Below are 18,012 nucleotides of genomic sequence, written 5' to 3'. Positions count from 1 at the left end.
TTCCGAAGGTTACATTCTAGCCAAGAAGGCCTGCATGCAGGCATGCACAAATCCCACGGAGAGGAGACACAGAGTAGCCTGGGGGCTGGGAGAAGCCGTGGGGAAGGGGGAAGGAGACCAGGTAAGGGCTTTTGTGGAAGCTGATGCCTGACCTGAGACTGAAGGAAGGCTGGGATTCCAGGAAGCAGAGGTAAAGGAGGAAGTGTACTCACTTGAGGCATTAGGGAAAGCCAGAGCACAAGCACAGAGATGGGAAATGGAGTGTTGTGAAGTGTAACATGTATGAAGGACCAACAAGAGGGCAGGTTTGGGGAGTGATATGGAGTAAGCCTGGAAAGGTAGGATGGGCCAGGTTGTGAAAAGTGTTAAGTTCCAGACAGAATTGATTCTAGAGGTAATGATGAGTCCTGGGGTTTATTGATTAAGGAAGTGAAGTGGTAAGATCTGGGCTTTAGGAAAATCACTTTGGAGGTTGGTTGGAGGATGAACTGGAGAGGGAAGAAATTTGAGGCAGGGAGAACAATTAGAAATGTAAATCCAGTGCCAGTGTCCATTGGCATGAGACTTTCTCCTCATTGGTGGAGATCAATGCCCAAAACCCGCATGAGGGCTAGAGTGGTGTTGGTAAAAGCAGAAGAGAGGAGATGTTTGCGCCTCTTCAGGCCCTAATCTCTTCAAGATCTGCTTCAATGCTCTTCTGATTTAGGGTGTTTTGGGTTTCCGGCTTCACTTTGTCTGGGAGACCGCTTCTGAGGATGGATGGAAACCAGTTCTGTGTTCAGTGTCCTTCCCAGGCTCCCAAGACCTAAATGGGTCTAAAGGGGGACAGGGAACAGGAGGTCAAGCCTCCTTCATGTTCTCTGATTCAGCATCAGCCAGACATGGAGTGAGAGGGTCCTTGCCCTCCAGGAAGGAGATGACATTCTGCTTCTGATTTCGGATGGCCAACTGTAGCACTGTGCAGCCAGTAGCATCCTGAATGTCCAGCCTGGCGCCAGCCTTGATCAGCACCTTGAGGATAGCAGTATTACCCTTGAGGGTTGCCAAGTGCACAGGTGTCCAGCCTACCTTGTTGGAAGCATTAACATCAGCCTGATGCTCCAGGAGGTTAATGACACTCAAGAATGCACCTCGCTGGACAGCCAAGTGTAATGGTGTCCAACCAGACTGCTCAGCCATGTTGGGGTCAGCCCCACTCTGCAGGAGGAAAGAAACCACTGCCTCCTCTCCTTGGCGTACTGCCAAGTGAAGTGGGGTCCAGTCCTTGCCCCCTTGGGCATCCAGATGAGCATTATTCTCATGCAGCAGACGGAGAATCTCCAGGTGGCTCTGGAAGGCTGCCAGATGGAGGGGAGTCCAGCCCTGCTGAGTCTTCAACTCAGTGTTGGCTCCATACTTGAGCAGCATACTGCAGATAAGGTACTTATCTTTGGCAACAGCTGTATGCAGTGGGGTGTAGCCATTCTGGTCAAACCATGTCCCGTCGCTGCCCCGCTCTTCAGGAGGTGGCTGGATTGCACGGACCTTACCCTGTTCCACAGCCAAGTGCAGAGGGGTCCTGAGGTTCCTCTGCTGGGCATTTAGCTGGGCCCCCTGACCAATAAGCAGCTTAACCAGGCTAACGTGTCCAAAGTAGGCAGCCACATGTAGTGGGGCTTTCCCCTCTCCCTCTTGAAGGTTAGGGTTAGCATGGCGGGAGACAAGGAGCCGGGCCACGTTCTCAAAGTTGTTCTGGGAAGCCAAGTGGAGAGCTGTCCAGCCCTCATGCTCCTGGGCATCCACCCGGGCACCATGGTCCAGGAGGAGCCGAGCGGTTCGGTCATCTCCATTCTGGGCAGCAAAGTGGAGTGGGGCCCAGCCATCCTCATCAACCAGATTAGGGTTGGCTCCTTGCCTGAGCAGGAGCATGCACAGGTCCGAGGAGTGATCCTGCACGGCAAGGATGAGGGGCGTGTAGCCCTCAGGCTGGTTTGGCAGTCCCACATCTACATCCTGGCTCAACAGTAGCTTCACCTTCTCCACGTTCCCCTCGGTGACCAGGGAAATGGAGGAGGGTGACACTGTTGTCATAGATGCCCAGTTCTTCCTTGCTCGAGACCAAGCTCTCACTGTCCGATAGCTGGAGCAGCCGCTTCAGAGAGTCACCTGAGGCTGGAGAAAGCAAGGGATCTGAGCCCCCCGGGCCTTCCTGTCCACTCCACCACAGCGTCCTAGGACTTAGCACTGGAAAGGGACTTTTGAGATCACTATGTCTATCCCCTTCATTTTACTGATTGGGGAAATCTGAGGCCAGAGGGCCCTTGCCTCCCTCCAGCACCTTCTTTACCCCAAAAAGACTAGAAGTGATAAACAGAGCTCTAGAAAAGGTGATGCATCTGCAAGACTCCTCACTCCAGAGTGTTGCAACTGAGTTTGATGGTTCTTCCTGTTGTCTAATGGAATCCCTCCTGCTGTAATTAGAGTTTCATTCCGTCTTGTTCTCCTATCAAAGGAGACAGAGAACAATGCGACCAATGGAATGGACAGGTTCCTACCTATCCTCCCCCACTCAAACCCCCAGAGGATGGGACCAGGATGGCCAAAGGCCACTGTGCCAATCAGCCAAGCGTCCAAAGCCCCACCATATTCCTGAACCACAGCAGGCCATTTCAGAGGTGCTATGTTTGTGGTTCCCTGAAAAGGTGTGAGGGGCTGGAGAGATGGAGCCCAATGGAAGGATTCCATTTCTTACCCATTTCTGAATCATTTAGTTGAGACTGTGTGGCCCTGTACTTACCACTCTCTGTCAGTTCCTGGATGACTTCTCTACTGATCTTGGCCAGCAGAAGCAATGTAAGAAAAATAAGGAGAGACCAGTTTGTCAGTGAGTGCCTTGTCACCCCACCAGCACTTCCCACCTCCTCTAAGGGCCCCTATCTCTACTCCTTATTAGTGGTTCCTTGCCTTCCTGTGCATTAGAAATAGAATTGTTCGTCCCATTGTTTATCCCGAGAGAACAAAGGACAGGCCATACCTTCCTGTTGTTAGGTGAACTAGCTGGGGAAGAGCAGTCAGGGCCCTTTCCTATGAGCTGCTTATTAAATAGACTGTATCTCTCAGCTCAGCAGGATGTAGACATGTTAAACGCCCTCCAGTGCTCAGAGCCGAGCTGTCCAACAAGGGAGGTGAGTAATGTTCATGTTCACCCACTCAGAATGCAGGAGAGGAATAGAGTTTCCCATGGATCATAGAAACATGAACACCTAGGGTTGGAAAGGGGCCCTGGAGGTCACCTGGATCTACCTGAAGCATGTTCTTGTGGCAGAGCCAGGTGTGGTGCCCCACCCAATATATATACCTGTGGATAGAGTTCTAGATGATCCTGCCCCTGATCCTATAGTGACCCTCAAAGAGAAGCCTCCCCTCTCAAGAACCCTGGGCACCAAAAGAGAATTGTTCTGCTAGCATAGGAAGGTGATACAGGCTGGTCCCATGCTCTGAAGCCCTTCCTTACTTCCTGGGGCTTGCAGAGAGAAGGTCTGCAGGATGTCTTTCTGACCAAGGCCTCTTTCTCCAGGTCTACTACAGGATTCTGGAGCAAGGATAACAGCATGTCTGTCTCAATAGTGATATCTGTTCAATGGGAGAAAAAAGGAAATCAATTGAGTGCTCTCATCTATCCCAAATTTCTTCTTGAATCCCCTAACACACATGCTTATACATACCTATATATATGCTTACATACATGTACATACATGATTGGGGGTTCTAGTGTCAGCTCAGCCACTAACCAGCTATGTGGCATTGGGCAAATGAGAGAACTTCTTTGGGTCTCAGTTTCACTACTTGGGGCCTGATTTCCACGGGGAAGAAAGGTTTTGCTTTTACCTTTCTGTCTCCAATGCCTGGTCATCCTATGGCAGATACTTAACCATTTGTTGTTAAACTGAATCTGTTAAATGGAGAGGGTCGAGGTATATGAATTGGATAATCTCCATGGTCTTTTCTAGCACTAAAGTCCTATGATAAACAACCATTCAATCAATTAGTAAATATGTATAGAATACCTATTATACACCAGGCACTCTGCTTGGGGCTAGAGATGTCAAGACAAAAAATTTTTAAATGAAGGAAATTACATTCTATAGAATGAGATAATGTGTATCTGTCCATCCATATATATATATATATATATATATATATGCATGTGTGTGTATATGTGTATATGTGTATATGTGTATATGTGTATATCTATCTATCTATCTATCTATCTATCTATCTATCTATCTATCTATCTATCTACAAAATAAATACAAGGGAATGGGGGAAGGGAAAGACTAGTCACTTGGGTATCATGGTAGGCCTCACCTGATAGATTAAGCATTCTACTTTGGCCCTGATATTGAGCAGCCCACGAGCTACATTGCCACACTCTATGTCATACCTGGCCCCTGTCTTTGCTTCTAACGCCAGTAGCCTTGTTCAGCTCATTTTTCCTCAAATGTTGTTGTTTCATTTGCTTTCAGTTGTGTCCAACTTTTTATGACCCCATTTGGGTTTTTCATGGAAGAGATACTGCAATGGTTTGCCATTTCCTTCTCCAGCTCATTTTGCCAATGAGGAAACTGAGGCAAACGGTTAAGAGACTTGCCCAGGGTTACCCAGCTAGATGTGAACTGAGGAAGATGAGTCTTCCTGATTTCAGACAGGGCAGCCTATCCACTGAGCCACCTAGCGCCCCTTTCTCAAATGGACTACTCTCATACCTCCTTACCAATCTCCCTGCCTCCAGGCTATTGCCTCTCATCAAACCTACACAGTGCTAAATAAATGATGCATTATTCTGATCATATTGCTCCTCTATTCATTATTAATTTATATGACACACTGAGGTTTATAAAGTGTTTTCCTAATGAGAGAGGCACTTGGTACAGAAAGTTTTCTCGAGTTCAGCCAAAAAGACGAATGGATGATGGCTAGAAGGGAGCAGGTTTTCTCTTATAGGGATGGGGAAGATATGGACACATTTATAGGCAGCAGGGAAGGATCCAGTATATAGGGAAAGATCGAAGACAAGAGAAAGTGTGGTGATGATGGGGGTGGTTATGTTGGAAAGGACAAGATGATATCAAGGGTACATGTAGTAAAGCTGGCCTTGGCAAGAAGAAGGGCTACATCGTCCTCACAGACTGGAGTGAAGAAGGGGAAGCTGCATGAGTAATGTGGCATGAGCAGGAGAGGAAGAGTCAGAGAATCTTTGAGTTGGAAGAGGGAGGTTTCAGAGGCTTTCTGGCTCAATGGTGTCAAACTCTGAGGCTCTGAAAGTGATCTCAATTATTTTTTGGTGATGTAGGAGATGAATTTCTCAGTTAAGAAGGTAGAATGAGGGGGGTGCTACAAAAGGTTTGAGGAGAGATGAAAAAGTTGAGAATGGCCACTGTGGTGGGCATAATAACTAACCGAGTAGGGAGGTATTGGAGATTATGTAACATAAATCTGTACTGGACCCAATCAACATGGTTATGTGATTCCCGCCCCGCCTCCCCCCTACACAACTATTCAGCAGCAAGTGAATGGAAGCAAAAGAAAAACATGGTGGAAGTAATCCAGGGTTGGGATTTGGTAAAGTATGACTGGTGAAAGGTCAAAGGGGCAAGGTATTTGACAGTAGAGGAGTCTATTAAGTCTAATTGCTTCACTAATGGATTAAGAGAGAGAAGAGCTTGCTGGAATAGCTAATGCAGGAGTGATGACTGGGAAAAGAACTGAGAGGCAGAGGAATTAGAAGTCATAGTGATGATGGACAGTGTTGGGAGGCATAAGGCATAGGAAAAGATAGAATGATCAAAGAATTGTAGAGTTCATGAAAATGGAAAGATGACAATTATGGGTGCCATCATTAAGATTAGGGTATAACCATCTCTGTGTGTAGCTTAGAGAAATAGAAATGGGTCATGGGAGTTGAGTAGAATGAGGAACTGTTTAGTTAGTTAGTTGGTTAGTTAGTTAGTTGTTAGGCTAGTTGAGGGACCATCAATATGAATTCTGGTCTCCTAATATGGATGAGGGCAGGAATTGGGATGGAGAGAAAATGTGAGCATGACATTGAAGGCACTGAAGAAGGAAGGAAAATATTCTGGGTTGATAGATAACAGTGACCAGGATCTGGAAATAAAATAAAATGCTTTCCCCACAACAAACCTGTGGGGTAGGGAGTACTAGTATGAATATCTATATACTAGAGATAAGAATTTGATTATCTTCATTCTGGAAAGGCAATGTAGTTCCAGTCTAGTCTAAGACATAATTGATTGTCTGACCAGTGCCCTGAGGAAATGACTAAGAATGTAAGTTGTAAATAAAGGACTGATCTACATAAAAACAGAGCATTGCCTCACTTAGGTGTTCCCTAGGCCAAGGAAATACTAGTTTTAGTAATTATCTATATAGATAAGGAAACCCAGAGATCTAGGTGAAGGGAAACAATGGCTTCCCAGGATCTACCAAAGAAAATAAACCACTGAAGTTGGTATTCAAACCCTTCCATAATCTGGCTTCAACTCCTAGTCTTATCTCATTCTACTCTCCATGGAGCATTCCAGCAAAGTTGAACTACTGTCTTTCCATTAAGTTCATCCTTGCCTGCCTAGTATCTGCTCCTCTGGTCATGCCATCTCTCCTTGCCTAGAACAGACTCCCTTCTGAGCCATGTAATCTCTGCCACTTGAATTCTCTCCTTCCCTTCAAGAACCAATTTAGATGTCTCCCTTCTCCATGGAACCCAGGTAAAAGTCGTCTCTCCTGTCTCAAACTTCTCCTGGTGCTTCATGCAATTCCCTCTCTCCCTTGTATTATGGTTATTTGTGAACTTGGCCTCCCACTCTTCACACCTAAACTCTTTGAGAGGAGAACCTTAAGCTGGACTGGCCAGACCTGATTTAAGGAAGAGGATTAGCTAGGAATTCTAACAAAACCATATACCCTACCATAGGTCACTGCCTAGACCCCTACCTTCACTCATCACACCTCTTCCCTCTGGGCAGCCTTGGCTCAGATCCTTGCCTTCAAACAAGCTCTATATGAGTAGCTAGAGGTCAGAATTAAAGAAGACCTGAGTCAAATCCCACCTCATACATTTGGTAGCTGTGATTAAGCAAGTCATATTAACCTCTCTTAGCCTCAGTTTCTTCATCTGTAAAATGGTGATTACAGTACAAACCTCATAGGGTTGTTCTGAGTATCAAATGAGATCATACATATATGTATGTATGTGTATATATATATATATATATATATATATATATATATATATCACGTCATACATTTTTTTTTTGGTGAGGCAATTGGGATTAAGTGACTTTCCCAGGGTCACACAGCTAGTAAGTGTTAAGTGTCTGAGGCTGGATTTGAACTCAGGTCCTCCTGAATCCAGGACCGGTGCTCTATGCAGTGCGCCACCTAGCTGCCCCCCACTTCATAAATCTTAGGATGATATATATATATATGGAAGGATGGGTGGATGTTTATCATAGACAAACACAATTGGAAATATGGATAATTACCTGTGAAACATGGCCTCTTCTTAGGGTCCTGGTCCCAGCAGCGCTTCATCAAGTCTACCATCTGCTGGCCCTCCCCTGGCCACTCATCTGAGATGGGCTGCAGGGAGGGTCGGGTACCAGAAGCCACACGAATGATGATGGTCATCATGTTGAACCCTGAGGGAAACCACAGACTGGCTCTGTGCTGGTGAAGTAGGGAAGGGAGGCGATAGAGAGACTAAGAGACACTGGGCCTCATATCTCCAGACAATAAATAGGGGCCAAGGACTGGCTTTTGCTAGATGTCCCAGTTCCTCTAGACGTGGCCAGGTTATCCAGGCTAGAAAGTCAACCCCAAACAAGACCACTGCCCCACGTGTCCTTATAATCTTTTAAAGGAGCTTGTAGCAATGCACATGGAAACAAATATGCCAAAAACTGTTTTCTTGAAAGCTTTAATTTTCTCACTTTGCTATTTTTTGAAGGTTTGGAGACATTCTATATTCTCAGCTGCTGGGTGGGAGTTAGTGGGGGGGGTGGAGGGTGGAGGAAAGAAACTCTTTGAGGGGCAGGAAAGTTGGGTTAAAACCGGCAACTAGAAAGCCTGTGGGTTTGAGGTACATTTTAACTTTTCTTCCTCCTTTCTTTCCTAAGGAATGTGTTCTGATTTGGGGAAAACCAGGTCAGGATTCACCTGCTTCCTCCCAGAGCCTCACAGCTCCCCCCTCCTCCAGCTCTAACACTGAGTCTTCTTCTCTGAGCCCCCAACCTCACTCCCACTTGATCACTCCCATCCCAGGAGACAGGGAGGTTGTGACTAGGAAAAGATCGGGTGAGAGAAAGTAAATAGAGTTAGAAAGAGGGGCAGGGGTCAGAAGGGCTCAAAAGACCATATATAGAGTCTTTTAAAAAGGTATCCTCAAAAAAAAAAAAAAAGGATAATTAAGTGGATAAAGCACCTGCCCTGGATTCAGGAGGACCTGAGTTCAAATCCAGCCTCAAACACTTAACACTAGTTGTGTGACCCTGGACAAGTCACTTAACCCTCATTGCCTGCTCCCCCCCCCAAAAAAAAGAAAAGAAAAAAAAAGGTATTTTCCTTAAAATAAGGGTAGACAGAGATACATGAAGAAGAGTTGAGATGGAGTCCTACAAACAAATGTAGCCTATTACATCTACACCACATCGTAGCCACCACCCTCTAGGACTCTATCCTAGGGTCCAAGCTACAGCAGTAGCCCCCAGTATACTACCTGAGTATGGCTTCTTCTGGGTAAGAATCTCCCAAATGACAATTCCAAAGCTGTGAATAATAGATATCAAAGAGTCAAACTCAGTCATGAAAAACCTAGCCCAACCCCTCCCTGCCCACCCCCTAGCCCCAGGTCTGTGCATCCCACCTGCCCCAGGAAGGTAGACTTGAGGGATTAGCTCTGTTCCCATTCCTAGAACCAGCCAGGAAGCTGCCCAAGTGCAGAGAGACTGCTGACCAAACAGGGAATGTGGTAAGTCTCTCAATTCAAGCCCCAGAACAGAACATCCACTATTCACCATCTCATCAAGGAGTGGCTTTCAACTCTGGAGCTAAACAAAGAGTTATGAGAATAGGAGAGATGCAAAAAGACTCAGCAGTGCCTCCAAGATTAACCATTAATAAAAAGATCCCTCTGTTTTCCCCTTACCTGTATACATCATACTTGGGCCCTGGTGCTGTGGTGCTCTCCAGAAACATTTCAGGGGGAATATAGCTGAGTGTGCCTCGAAGTGCTGACCTCTCAATGTACTGCATCCGTGTTGACTGCTCCATCCATTTGGACAGGCCAAAGTCTGAAATCTGGAAATGAAGTCACAGAGATATGGATGGGTGATGTGAGCTGGGATGGTGACTGGTTTACAGGAATAGATAGTTACCTGGTATTACCTGTCCCCATGGTCCATGCACTCCATTCACCACTGGCTACCCCAGCCATTCACCCCAGCATCCGCAGCTAGAGACCAAAATAGCTAAGGATATTGCATCAGTAGCTCCCTGGGTCTTGACAGTCCTACCACAATCCCCAGAAGAGACATGTTCTTTAGTTTTGTTTTTGTTTTGTTTTGTTTTTGCAGGGCAATGAGGGTTAAGTGACTTGCCCAGAGTCACACAGCTAGTTAAGTGTCAAGTGTCTGAGGCTGGATTTGAACTCAGGTCCTCCTGAATCCAAGGCCAGTGTTTATCCACTGCGCCATCTAGCTGCCCCGAGACATGTTCTTTAAAGGGATACCAACTGTCATAATCATATACTTACACCATTCCTATTTCTACTACATCTCACCAAAAAGGATTTCTCAGACACTGTTTCATTTACTCACACTTGGGAAATAGGGAAGGGTATCATTATCTCCCACTTTAGAGATAGGTAAACTAAAACTCAGAGGGCAACAATATCTTGGCCAGGGTTATACATCATATGTCAGTGGTATAATATATTACAAACCACATCTCCAGATGCGCTCTGCCTTTCAAACACACCCTCTGCCTCCAGTAGGTCCTTCTGGAAGTGTATGGTTTAAAACCCAGTGTAGGTTTCATACACAGACAGCCAACAAACACCCTATGTTTAGAACATATGTTGTGAGATGAGTAAGAACCCTTAATTGGCTCCTGATTCTCAGGGTATCCTCTAGAGATTTCCCATTTCCCATTTCCCATTTTCTGTGTATCCCCCTTCTTTGTGGGGGCTTGGGCCAGGGGAGTGAGGAATGCACAGGGACCTTCACCTTGGCATGCATGTTGCCATCCAATAAGATGTTGCCTGGTTTGAGGTCCAGATGGAGCAGAGGTGGCTTAATGCTGTGAAGGAAATTCATAGCCAAGGCAGTCTCATGAATGATTCGGAACTTGAGCTGCCAGGAGAGGCTATGGGTAGGCAGGATCTTCTCTAGGGATCCCTTGGCCATGAACTCCATGACGATGCCCAGGGGCTGCTGGCATACTCCATAGATGGAGACAATGTGCTGGAATTTGATCTTTTCCATCTTGGTTGCTTCTTCAATAAGGCACTTTATGTCTGAGCTATAGAGGAGTGGGGAGGAGTGTTAATGAATTAATCAATGGAATAACAATATATCAAGACACTATTCTAGGCTATGAGGGATGCGAAGCCATAAAGAATATAGCTTCTGCTATTCTGGCTTAGAGTCTAGTCGGAATGCAAGTCACACACACACACACACACACACACACACACACACACACACACCAATACAAAGCTACAGGGAGAATAATGCAAAAAAAAAATAAGGGCAAGTCTTCCCTGACTAACCCCAGATGAAAGTGATTCCCTTCCATCTGAAATATAACAGTACTTGTATCTATTTCACTAATCACACAATTACCTCTGTCACAATATATGCCTATGTTGGAGTAGAAAGTCCCCTTGCCCATCCATATCTAAGGGAGACTGAAAAGTCTACGGGGCTAGGAATCAAGAAATTTGGGATCTAGTCCCAACTCTGCCAATAGCTAACTATAGGATCTGGGGCAACTCTCTGGGCCTCTCTTTCCCATCTGTAGGGTGGGAAATGAAGGGTGGTACCTAGAGGCCTCTAGCCCAGTGGATAGAGTGCTGGACCTGCAGTCAAGAAGATCTGAGTTTAAATCTGTCCTCAGGCACTTAGTAGCTGTGTGACCATCAGCAAGTCACTTAATTGCTAACTGCCTCAGTTTCCTCATCTATAAAATAGTGACAATAATAGAATGTACCTTGAAGAATTGCTGTGAGGATTCAATGAGTTATTTGTCTAGTGTTTAGCAAGCTTTAAAGTACTATGTAAATGCTAGGTATTGTTATTAGGAAACTAAGGCTTTTTCCTTCTTTAATATTATTTATTTATTTTTTTTTTGGTGAGGCACTTTGGGTTAAGTGACTTGCCTAGGGTCACACAGCTAGTTAAGTGTTAAGTGTCTGAGGTCGGATTTGAACTCAGGTCCTCCTGACTCCAGGGCCAGTGCTCTATCCACCGTGCCACCTAGCTGCCCCCTTCTTTAATATTCTTGAAGTTTGTAATGCATAAAGAAAAGATATAATTTTTTATATTGAGCTGGAAACAGGAGGAGATGGAGGTAAGGAAACATTTGCAAAACACGTTTTTCCCCTTAACCATATTTTTTTAAAATTGTTTTATTTTTAATTTATGAAAGAACACAAGCATTTCCATAACATAGTAAAAAAAAATTAAAAGCTGACTGCACATGAAATTATAATTTTTGCAGTGTTCTCTTCACATTGCCCATGAATAGACCCAGGAAAGGGCAATGACCCAAAGGGGATAGAATCTTGATATACACCAGAATCAACCAGAGATGGCCTGAATAAATGTGATCACTAGATCCCCTTAGATCACAGGGTGATAATAATATGGCCGGGTCTTTTATGTTCTCTACCTTATCCCACTGTTGTCCCTCCAACTACTGAGGCCTTCTTTGTGTCCACTACATCCTCTCCCCACCCCAACACACACACTTCTCTTTGCCCCAGGGACAATTCTATCCCAGAGTTTGAGGGTTGTTTCTTTTCTTGTTTTATTAGGATCATAAGGACAGGGAAAATGCAGCTTTCCCCATCAAATATCAAGCCTTACCCAAAAGATGACAGGAGTCAGACAGGAGGAAGGAGAAGAATCGGATGTCTCTCCTGTTAAACTATTATCAGCCTGTTTCCCACCTCCACCCCCACCCAATTTTTTTCTGTCTGGCATTCATCTCCTTCATTCTCAATTTTAGGGACTGCAAAATTACTCAGGCAGCCCCAGAACAATCTGACTGCACTCTAAAGCCAATGGGCTTAATGATAATATGGGTAAAGGAGAGGGAGAAGTACCGAGTATTAACGAGTGCACCTGCCCTCTGACTTGCCGGGAGAGTCTCAGGTTGCCCCAGTTGACTTCAAGAAGTGAAATATATTAGATAGATGGATAATCTGAGGGTAAGGAAGGGTCTGGTCAGTGCCTGCGAGCCTCCTGACTGGATCCTGGGGGGAGGGGCTTGTCCGGTGACTAAAGAAAGCATGATGAGACAGACTGGGAAACAGCAGAGATTCTGATCGACAAAGGATGTCCAGTCCTCCCCAGTCGCACAGATGTCCAGGGAGGGGTCTGATATCCCAAGGAGCCCTGGGAAGAGTAGGTGATTCACATGATCAGACTTCATCTCCCAACTGTTTCCTCTACATACAGAGGCAGGCATATGGTTTATTCTTAAGAATCACCAAGCAAAGAACAGACAGAGGGAGAGGGAGTGAGTGTCAGAGGGAGAAAAAGTCAGGCAAAGAAAAAAAAGGGGGGAGATGACAAAGACAATGCAGATAGACAGCGGCTGAAAAAGAGACACATAAAGACATAATAGGAAGTTTCAGGCTTTGACTTGCACGTCTGTGCTAAGAGCAGGGTGTGTCTACAGGGGTCTGATCTTCAGCAGCAGATTTAGGAGCACCCCCCCCCCATGGTATGCTGCACAGGAAGCCACACAGAGCCCCCTCCCACACGAGCAAGTAGGTATGTATATAGGGGTACCCACACAAACACAGCGCTTCTCCCATCGCAGTGTGCCTCGTGTCAACTCGCACGAATCAGGTACCCCTCTAGTAAAATAATCTCCCCAAAGTCGGCTGGGCCAATCCCTATGATGTCATGCCCTAAGCCAGGCCTTCCTAACTCGTGATTCCTTTCCAGGCTTTCCTATTTCCTCCGTGGGGAAAGCCGAACTGGACAAAGGTCTTACTCTCCTGGGGGTGCTGCGAACCCGCATCTATGCAAGTGGAGAGCGTGCCCAGCACCTCGGCAACGAAAACGCAGAAACCATCGGGGTGGGAGCAAGTCTGGGGGGATGCCATGAAAGCCACAAGACCGCCCCGAAGTCCAACATCCTGAACCTCCGTCTCGGCCTGGCCACCTTCTGCGGCAGAACCCCGGCAGCTTGGGGCTGAAGAAGCTCCAAGGTTGGAGAGAAGGGGAGGGGGGCAGGAAGAGCGGATGGATACCTGGCGGGGCTGGAGTCCGCTAGCGGGCAAGGGGAGCACTTGATGGCATACTCGATCCGCCAGCGTTTGTGCCGCACCCGGAACACCTGCCCGAAGCCCCCGCTGGCCACAAGCTGCCAGTCTCCCTCGAAGTCGTCCCGGCTGAAGATGGTCAGGTTTCCCAGACGCTGCTCCACCCCCAAGGCCATGAGGGCCGCGGGCCTCCCGGTGCTGCCCTCGCTGATGCAGCCCTGGCCTCCGGCGTCTGCTCCTGCTCATTTGCAGCAGTCAGGCCGGGGTGTCCCGGGACGGGAACCGCGGGTCCTTCCTGGTTCCACTGCGCGCGCGAGGGTGGGGACCCGGCCGGGGCGGCGTCCGCACTGCACTGCACCACACCCTCCGTTCCCCAACTGAGGAGGAGCCGAATTGGCCGGGACTTACATGCCTGGAGGAACCCCCAGTCCCTTTAGGGGTGTGGAAACTCAGACTGCACCTTAGAGGCGGAGATTGTTCAGGAAGAAAAACCCAGAGACCAGACCACTGAATGCTCTTTGGGCTGGGAGGGGTTAGGTAGAAAGTTAGGTAGAGAGCCTCTGGACAGGGACAAACTGAGCAATCCAGACGGAGCTGGAGATAGGGGTGTCGCTTTTCCCGCCCCTAGACAGCCCAAACATTCTCTTGGTTTAGGCTGAGATTTGGTAGGCCCTTTGGAAAGAGCACCATCAAATGATTTGAGGTCAAGTATCCACCTCTGCTTCTTACTTGCTGTGTGACCTTGGGCAAGTCATATGAACTGGCTGGTCTCTAAGATCCCTTCCAGGTGTAGAGGTCTGTTCCTGTAACTTCTCTGGGTCTCATCTGTTTTCTCCTTCGTAAAATAGGGGGAGATTAGGTCAGATGCTCACTAAAGTCTTTTCCAGAGCCAAATTGTTAGGTTTCTGTCTGGAGGTGGAGGAAATTGCCTGAACTTGGGAGGCCAGGCCCCTGTTCTGGGAAAGAAAATGTGGCCAAGAGATTCATGGGCTTTGTCCGATCCTGAAATCCATCCAAGTGCTGGAGACCTGTGTTGGGGGGAGGGGGAATAGATTTCAGCTGTTTGTGTCCTAGGTGCACCATCCTGAGAAGGAAGGCAGGAAACAGCAGCAACACCACCACCACCAACAGTGAATCTCATCCAAGAGGGGTCCTGGGTATGTTGCCTTCCCAGGAGACCTCAAAAACTGAGTCGGGAGACCCTGTCTCTCTGGGGCTAGGAAGAGGGCAGGACTGCTTGAAGACTGGGAAAGAGACCAGAATAGGAGAAAGAGATAGAAAAGTTCAGAAGAAGGGAGAGTTTGTGGAAGAAAGATGAGTTCTGTTTTGGAAATGTTGAGTTTGAGATGCTTATAGGACATCCAGTTCAAGATATCCAAAAGGCAGTAGGAGGTGCAGGAATGATGCTCAGGAGAGCAGTTAGGGCCACATAAGTAGATCTAGGAATTGTCTATAAAGCAATACTATGGAAGTGGGTGACATCACCAAGTGACATAGAATAGCTGGAAAAGAGAAGAGGCTCCTGGATAGAACCTTGAGAGACGTACACAGTTAGCGGACATGACATAGATGAAGAACCAGACTGAGAAGCAGCTAGATAAGGGAGCAGTTCATGAAAACCTAGAGAGGAGGGGGGTATCATCCAGGAGGAGATGGTGATCAAAAGCATGCTGCAGAGGAGTCAGGAGGGGTGGAGATGGAGAAAGGGCTTTTAGAGATATAGGACAGTAGCTGGTAGGAAAGGTCAGGGCAAGTGAGGTTGGTTTTTTTTTTTTTGGTTTTTTTTTAAGTGAGGCAATTGGGGTTAAGTGACTTGCCCAGGGTCACACAGCTAGTAAGTGTCAAATGTCTGAGGCTGGATTTGAACTCAGGTATTCCTCACTCCAGGGCCTGCTCTATCTACTGCGCCACCTAGCTGCCTGAGGTTGTTTTTTTGTTTTGTTTTTTTTTTTAAGGATCATAGAGCAGGGATTCAGATTCAGATCCCATAACTCCAAGCTCAGAGTTCTTCCTAACATGCCACACATTTTTATGCATCTTCACTTTCCCGAAGGAGCAAAACCTGCCCCACTCTAACTCACAGGGGTATTTTGTTATGTGTCCAGAGGCCCACCGAGGAGGACAGGATTTCCTGGTTTCTAAAGTTGGCTGTGACTGTCACTGTTTTTGCCTCCTAGGGGATGTGTGAGCATGAATCAGTGCTTGAGAAGAGCTCTGGGTAATATTAGTAATCATCAGGGAATTTGCCTACAGCTAAAAGATATCTTTAGGTGCCGTAACTATAGAAAAGCTAGGATCCACTCAATCAATGCCAACTTCTAGAGTAACTTCAGTATTTTTTATGTGGTGGATATACCCCTGGGCATTAAACTGGGTTCTCGTTGCCCCACTCTCAATGACATTTTGCCACTGATGATATCTTCCATTGATTCATGGCCATTGCATATACCTGGACTTGGCCTTTCAAGAGACTAGAGACACAGGGGAAAGAGGAAATGAGAACTAAAAACCTTTATTCTCCCCTTTTAAAAATTGTGGATACTTAGCCAAGTCAAATTTTGAGAGGGGCAGTGTGGCCCAGAGGAAAGACCTCTGGCTTTGGAGTTCTCCCTCTCTCCCCTTCCCTTCTTTATCTCTGTCTCCCTCCCTCCCCATTTCCCTTTCCCCTCTCTCCTTCTCATAGGACTTAGAGGTCACCTAGTCTAAAACCTCTCATTTTGCACATGGGTTCTCTTTCTCCCTCTCTCTCATTCTCTTTCTCTTTCAGCTAAGTGGAAAATGATGGACCCTTCACCTATCCTTTTCAACAAGGAAAGGGAAAATCACATTTGCCTAGTTTGTGCCTGAGAAGAATAATTTGGCAACCTAGAACCCAGCTGATGGAAAATGAGGTTAGAGAGATAGAATTAAGGGCTTGGAGAGCAAGGTGAGCCTAACCAGTCCTCATCCATTCTGACTCCTACCCAGCAGGGGCATTTCTTGAAAACTACACTAAACTGGAAGTGAGGAGAGCCCAGGTTGTAGGCCTAATTCTGCCTCTCACCAGCCGTGTGACCTTGGACAAGCATTCTTCCCCTTTGGGGACTTGGTTTCCTCTTTTATAAAGGGGTGGGGTAGGGGCAGCTAGGTGGCACAGTGGATAGAGCACCGGCCCTGGATTCAGGAGGACCTGAGTTCAAATCTGGCCTCAGACCCTTGACACTTACTAGCTGTGTGACCCTGGGCAAGTCATTTAAAAAAAACACACACACAATAAAGGGGTGGGGTGGGCTCTGGATTCAAAGATCTGAAAGGTCCTTCTCAGTACTGACATCCACGAGTCTCAGATTCTAGGTCAGGGCCAGCCTGCCACAAGGTCTGAGTCATCATCATCCCCATCCAGTTCCCCACTTACCAGTTCAGTCCTGCTTCACTGGTGTTATTTTTCTTCTTTCCAGTTTAGGAAAGTGACAGTTGCCATTTGCATTCCTGGATCTCTGCTTTATCAGCACCGTGGGCTTTGGCTCCCATGAGCCCTGCTTGGATGTCTGTGAGGAAATGCCCTAGATAGGAAGGGCACAGTGCTGAAACCTGCATCCCCCTGCCAGAGACTTTCATTTTTGTCTAAAAGGTTCAGCATTTTGGGGACCCTAGAGGGCTTTTACTTAGCCTCTAGAAAGATCCTGAACACAGGACTGGAGAATCTAGAGTTAGAAGGTACCCTAAGATGATCTAGTCTAATTCTCTTTTTTGCGTCAGGGACTTTCTGACATGGGTATCAGCGGAGCACACAACTGTCCATTTGTTATGCCTCCTCAAAATATGATCGATCCACCTGTATATTTCATTGATGATATATTTTGCGCTTCTTCTTATACTCAGTCCTTCATTGGTAATCTGCCTGTGCCCACCCTATGTCTTGCTAGTGACCCACAGTTGTGATTCTTCCATTAGTTAGCCTTCACTCATGACCATACTGTATTTCCAAAAGAATTATCGGTGTTGGGGCGGCTAGGTGGCGCAGTGGATAGAGCACCGGCCCTGGAGTCAGGAGTACCTGAGTTCAAATCCGGCCTCAGACACATAACACTTACTAGCTGTGTGACCCTGGGCAAGTCACTTAACCCCAACTGCCTCACTAAAAAAAAAATAAAAGAATATCGGTGTTAAATAAATGGGCCTTCTTTTTTTTGGCAAGAAGCTCAGGATTATTAAAAGCACTGTGCTGTTTCCCAGAGGCTGTACAGCCCACACTGACCCTCTTTAGTTCTGGCTCCCTATTTCATTGTCCAACTACCGTACTTCTCCAAAATAGATATGCTGATAGACTAAATGGGTAGCCATCAACTCAGTGTCATAACCCACATTATAGATGTTCTTCAGCCATTTGGCTTTTCCTTTATAGCTTGCTAGACCAAACTCTCTTTGGTTAATGTACACGTTGGAAACTCTGGTATGTTCTGGGGACACAATGTCCCCAT

The 18,012-nt window shown here is 46.7% G+C and overlaps 1 protein-coding gene across 1 annotated transcript; it reads right to left on the bottom strand.

The window, feature by feature from the left end:
- On the bottom strand, positions 1-13,740 carry ANKK1 (ankyrin repeat and kinase domain containing 1). Its single transcript, XM_043996845.1, is given in 9 exon segments — positions 1-2,040; positions 2,042-2,151; positions 2,777-2,813; positions 3,494-3,612; positions 7,542-7,697; positions 8,774-8,823; positions 9,203-9,354; positions 10,281-10,575; positions 13,541-13,740. Coding segments are annotated over 9 exon segments (2,307 nt in total). The 5' UTR covers positions 13,729-13,740; the 3' UTR covers positions 1-840.
- Positions 13,741-18,012: the final 4,272 nt, after the last annotated feature.

This window comes from Dromiciops gliroides, chromosome 3 (assembly GCF_019393635.1).
Source record: "Dromiciops gliroides isolate mDroGli1 chromosome 3, mDroGli1.pri, whole genome shotgun sequence".
NCBI classification, from domain to species: Eukaryota; Metazoa; Chordata; class Mammalia; order Microbiotheria; family Microbiotheriidae; genus Dromiciops; species Dromiciops gliroides.
The sequence above is the reverse complement of the archived record's forward strand: the minus strand, read 5'-3'. Positions and strand labels throughout refer to the sequence as shown.